At 46.6% G+C, this 6,000-nt stretch overlaps 1 protein-coding gene across 4 annotated transcripts in view; it reads left to right on the plus strand.

Moving 5' to 3' along the window:
- LOC147021073 (interferon-stimulated gene 20 kDa protein-like) overlaps positions 1 to 5,772 on the plus strand; it is a 52,438-nt gene extending 46,666 nt beyond the window's left edge. For 3 of the 4 annotated variants that reach the window (XM_085890805.1, XM_085890806.1, XM_085890807.1), the window contains exon 4: positions 3,073 to 3,771. In XM_085890805.1, coding sequence (XP_085746931.1) covers positions 3,073 to 3,183 — 111 coding nt within the window. In that variant the 3' untranslated portion in view covers positions 3,184 to 3,771. Of the gene's footprint in view, positions 1 to 3,072; positions 3,772 to 4,032 lie in introns of those variants that run through there. The other variant, XM_085890808.1, reaches the window with a different exon arrangement.
- Positions 5,773 to 6,000: the final 228 nt, after the last annotated feature.

Here is a 6,000-nt window from a genome sequence, read left to right on the forward strand (position 1 = left end):
AGGGTTAATTTCGCTCGCTCGTAATTTGGAGGGAATCGGGGGTCGCTTCTCTCACCCCTGGACCGATTCCCGTGAATTTAGCCGGAGACAGGAGAGCCCGTTTTCCTGTTCTCCGATACCAGTGCCGCGAGGAGGGCGATGAATTTGTATCCCACTCCTGACACCAGTGTTGCGGTATTCGCGCCCGCCGGCGTGCTGACGGCCACGTAACTCGAATCGCGGCACGTCGCCCACCGGACGGACAATCCAGTCGTGACCCTCTCGGACTAATGCCGGGAACCAGTCACGGGTGGACCTTTCGGTCTCACCGCGATCGAGCCAATCAGCCCCCGCGTGGGATAGGGTTGCTCGCCAAATTCGACCTACCTAAGTACCCACGCGGAGGGTAGACCGGGCGATCGCACCTCGCCGCAGGTCGACTTCGGACACGGGCCACTTAAGCGACCCGTTCCGTACTATCGGGATAACCGAGCGGTGTTATCGTCGACCTCGACGGTTCGATTAATTATCGGGCGTATTCAGCCCACTACCAACCCTTTACGTGAAGCAAGATGAGGATTCAATGAAGGAAATGACGAAGCGAAGCGGGAAACAGTTCAACACAAAAGCACATTTATTCGCGACGAACGGAAAGCACACATATTCAATTCCACCAAAAGCACACAGAAAAGAAAAACACAATTCAATTTACACAAAAAGCAAATGTAAAAGCGAGGACACAATGCAGAGCTAATACCGACTACCGAGCACACGGCAACACTTATACAATTTTACTTCACATACGGCGCCGACAACACATACCCAAAACCAAAGAAAAGAATACCCTCAAGGATGAGGCGGGCCTGAGGCCGAGACCGGGTCGGGCCTACCCGTCTGGTGATGAGACGCGGAGCGGCGATGGTGCCTCAACTCCGCGGGCCTTGCGGGCAGTGTCTGGTAGGGGGTGGGAAAGGGGCCCCCTTGGTCGCACTATCTCAGCGCGGGGGGAAACAGGAGGGGGTTGCTGATGCTCGGGGTATAGAGGATTCTTATTGTCCCACGACGAGCGTCTCCACCTCGGCCAGGTCGCGCTGTCGGCCTCCCTGGGGTGCAGCTCCCTGCACGACGCGAGCACCCCCTCGTCTGCCCTCGCCGCCTCTCCACAGCTCCGTCCCCTCCGTTCCGACTCCAACGCACACGACGACCAGCTCCTTCTTGCCAACTCCACCGCCCGCGAAGTCTTGACTCTCTGTTCCCTCTCGACTCTCCTACTCTCTGGACTGACGAACACGGTCCTTTTATCAGCCCCGTAGCTTCGCCCTCTCATCTTTGACCCCCTCCCTTCGACCTTTCACCTCGCTCCCCATTGGCCCGAGAAAAAGTGGGCGTGAATGCTTTTTGATCCATAAATTTGCATATATCGATCGCCCTCCAACGCCCTGGAGGCGGGGCTAAATCGCCCCTCGCTCACCGATTGGACGGCAAAAAGTGGGCGTGTGTCGTTTTTGATCCGTTTTTGAAGCACAACATCCGTGATTTTGTACACGCTGTTCGGCGCGCGCCCTGCACGAGTCCAACACCGGTACCCACAGGCGGCGCAAGAACGGTGGCGATGCGACGGTTGCGAGGTGTGACGTGAAGGTCGTGGCGGTTGTGGTGAAGCGGTGGTTGGTGGTGGTAACAATGGCGGTTGGTCCAAATTAAAGATAGTAAAAGAAAAACGGCTATCCTGAAGAGTCGCAGCACGCATAAATGACATGTATTCCCACTAGACAACGGGTTTGGGCCTAACTACACATGTACTTACCGAAATACCTCACCTAAGGGACCTGAATGGTGGTTTGCGAATTTGGTAACCACAACAATATATATATATATATATATATATATATATATATATATATATATATATATATATATATATATATATATATATATATATATATATATATATATATATATATATATACATAAAAATTTTTTTTAAACAAACAAACAAAAAAAACATTTTGCATTTTCTTCTTTTGATATGGTGTTGATAAATTTAGTGTGGTGTTGATGTGGCGCAGGCAATGATGGGCCGAATGGCCTCCACCTGTGTCTGATTCTCTTGTATTTGTTTTTCCTTGTATATCCTACTCAACCTCCGTTGTTTCGACTCGCAGATGTCCCTCATGTAAAGGCCAATCTTCCGCCAAGTTCACAACAAACTCCAGTTAATCTGACCTAACCGGAGCAGTCGAAGGCCGACATGTTCATGACAGCGACATGTTGTTACCTGTGGAAAGGGGTGATTGGATAGCTTGAAAAATATAAATTTGAGAGCGATAAAAAGGAAGGGCGACAGGGCTGGTGAGAAAAGGGGAACGTATGGGGCATGAGTTAAATTCAGATAACCGGATTGTCAGAAATATCTGACTGCGAGATGCCACGCAGGTGAGTCTCGTATTTTGGAGAATCAGGATTGAGGGACTTCTTGAAGCTGTATTTTTATTTATTTATTATCGTTGTCAAGGTGTTAGGAATGTGAGAGTGCGTTTGGAAACGTGATCGTCGGAGGCAGCTTTGCGAGCTCATGAAACAAGCGGCAGATCCCAAACACTCAAACTCAATGTTTTAATTTACATAATATTATTATAAAAACAAGTGTCAGATTTTGCGAATTGTCATGTATGTGACGTTTGTTTTGTTCACCGACTGATACTCACGTGATGTGAATCATCGCCGCATCTCACGTTACGACCACTCTGCCTCTTTGCCGTGACGCCAGGAAGTCTCTCGGGTCCAACTCGAGGCCGCCCGGACGTTCCTGCGAACTCGGTAAATTTGCCTCGTAGTCGTAAAATGACATGCCTTTATTACACCCAGTAAAACATCTCGGCTTGAAAACCTCGAGAAACACGGGGATGCAAAACGAGACCGGGTGTTTGTTTGGAGAAGGGTTGTACCGAGCGCTCGGCCGATCAGCTGTGACTGACGAGACAAGGCCATGGGTTTAAGCATTCATCGTAGACTCAAGTCAGTCTCATCATGCATCTAACCACAACCATCATTCTTCACCACTACCCACACTCCTGACTTATCTGCCCACAGGTTGGGAACAAGGGCCATTGTTCAGTCGAGGATGCAAGGGCTACGATGGAGCTCTTCCAATTGGTCGAAAGCACGTGGTCAGAAGAGGACCGTTCTCTGGCACACTGTTAAGTCCGTGTGCCTGAGTTCGTCATAAAATCGTACTTTTTAAATTTTTTTTTGTTAATTCACTCCCCCATTGGCCAAAAAGCAGTTTGGGATTTACAGTTTGAACTGTAGCTTTCACAGACATGTCAAATGCCGGGACGGGGTTTTTTATGAATCAATGCACGATCCTTGAGCTCTGGTTTTGTTTTTAACCGGTTGCTGAAGATTTCTTCATTCACTGTATTTTGTGTAAAATATTTTACATTTCTAACAGCAAAGAATATTTGGAGTATGGATCAATTGTTTGTCCGATATTACTCGTTTGTGTTCTATACTTCTTAACTTTCGTTGTTTGTCTTTGTTTGTTTGTTTTTATTTTTTAAATTCAGACAATTGTACAATACCCTCCCTCCCCCCTCCCCTTGACGGTGCGGTTCAGCCGCAGTTTAACCAGGTGGTGGCGATATGCAACAGCAAACCTCCCTCCCCTGCCTTTTTTAACCTCAGTGCATGCCACATCGTCAATCATTCAGACTTCCTTCCACTTGCTCAATTCATTTACGATGACCGACCGACTGAACTCCACGGTGCGATTAAACGTGTCGGTGGAAATCTGGCGTCTTGTCTCTGCTTTTATCAACGCTACAGCTCGAGGCCGAAAGGCGGTGGGGAAATAATAATTAATAAACCAACCATCGATGAAAAAATAATAATTAAGAATTGCAGGTCAAGAGGCCACGATTCGACATTCGTTTGTGACGTGAGTGATATTTAGTTCCCACTGTTTGTCCATTGCTTGGATTCATTGCTTGCATACACACAAGCTTAGCAATATGACGGTGGTTCGTGGTGTGCCGTTTCACTGTTTTACAGGAAATGTGTGGGTGTGAAGGAAGGATAAGATATTTCATGAAGGATGCGCTGCTGAAGGATGCGCTGAGCTTCGTGGGGTGAAAACTACCATTGCAGAAGGCCTCCTCCGTCTCAAATTGCCTTTTTCTTTCACTTTAATCTCTGCCTCATGAAGGAGCTTGGACATACAAATCACATGCAGGACAAAGACATTAGTAGACATCAACTGTGTACTTTGATGCAAATTACAAGGACATTAGTAGACAATGGACAACTACTTATAGCATACGAGATTTGAAAACTACGTTCTGAGCATCATGATTCATCTATTCAGATGAGAACACTGAACGGGCGTTAGGGCAGACAATCATATTTATTTATTTGTGTGTCTCTCTCTATCTCTCTCCCCCCTATATGTCTCTCTCTTCCCCTATTTGTCTCTGTCTGTCTCTCTCCCCCCCCCAACTGTGCATCAAAATTTACCCATCTTCAATACCCTCGCTTTGTTCACACCATCCTCCACCTATCCACCCCAAAATAATGGCTTCTTATCCTCTCATGCATCATACACGAATCTCCAGCACATGCATCCTTTTCTTTGCTTTCCCTCCCCACTCCCTGCCTTTTGTTCCTTCCTGCTACCCTGCTTGTCCCCAGCTGCACAGCATGAAAGGCTCACACAGAGATGGAAAACCCCAATTTGAGTTTCGGACCTCTACTCGGTCTTTATCACCACGGTGGCTCAACGTACCCCATAATGGCATGGCTGAAAACTCCTTTAGAATCGTCGATAAGTCGCACAATCTCCCACCGGGAAACGGTCGTGTCCCGACCTTACGCTCCTTTGTCCTTTTCATCACTGCAATGGTATTAATTACTGCTCTCTTCAATCGGCTTCGGTACAATGCTTTATATCGATGCGCATGCTGTGTGATAGATAGTTCGCTCATCCCATTTTGGAAATCATCCAAATCCTCGAGCCACATGGTGCCGTGTTTGCACGTCTGAGGGGTTTTCACCGAAACCCGATCGAGATCAAGGTATTCAAACGGTTTTTCCAAGCAAAGTTCAAAAAACAGTTTCTTAAAGTTAATATTGTGATGTCATCACTTGCAAAACGTTGGTCATTTTTCAACCTTCTGAAGTGTACGAAACTCGGCGCTTGTGTACATTATGTAGATGAACTACATTTGGAGGTATCACTGTACAACACAGGATCAACTAGAATGGCACTCGGTAGAGCATATACCTCCACCAGGCTGAACAGTTTACGTTTTGTATCCAATCGATAGGCCTGATCTGGATCCGGACCTTAACCAAAATCTAATCAGCTTGTTCGTGTCAGTGACCCAACTCGTCCACCAACTTTTGGCATAACTCGTTCACAACTTTGAGATCTTCTGTTCAGACAGACAAACAGACATGGGTGAAAAACATAACCCTGATCCACCTTCGGTGGGGGAGGTAACTGAAACGCGAGGAACCACGTCCCCCATTGCAGGTGTGCAAACGAGCGGAACTTTTAAGGAATCAATTTGATTCATAAATTACTAGATCAACTTGGTATTGCTCTTTTGTTTTTTTTTTTCTGCCTCCACCACTGAAGGCAGGAGGCATTATTTATTTGTTTTGAACCAAGAGTTAAATGAAATTTTTTTTTAATATCTGCATCCGTTTATTACACCGCTCAAAAAAAACACATTTTGTTCGCACGTGTTAATACAGTACACCATAAAAAGTTATTCGATGTTATTTCATCAATTATGGTCTCTTGTTTTGTACATTGCTGAGCTCGTAATGAAAAGCTCGAAGCATTAATGTAGCAGCCGCTTCCATCGTATACAAATGAATGAAATCAAATTAATGGAGCACGTTTGACGATCAGAAAGGAGGCTGGCGACATCACAGCGGTGGGGGGGGGGGGAGGTGAAGGAGGCACTGCTGTTCCTGGGCATGAAAATTACACACATTAATCTTGAGTGGCGGAGT

This window comes from Eptatretus burgeri, chromosome 8 (assembly GCF_056783735.1).
Source record: "Eptatretus burgeri isolate ZD-2024b chromosome 8, Ebu_testis_v1, whole genome shotgun sequence".
In the NCBI taxonomy this organism is placed as follows: Eukaryota; Metazoa; Chordata; class Myxini; order Myxiniformes; family Myxinidae; genus Eptatretus; species Eptatretus burgeri.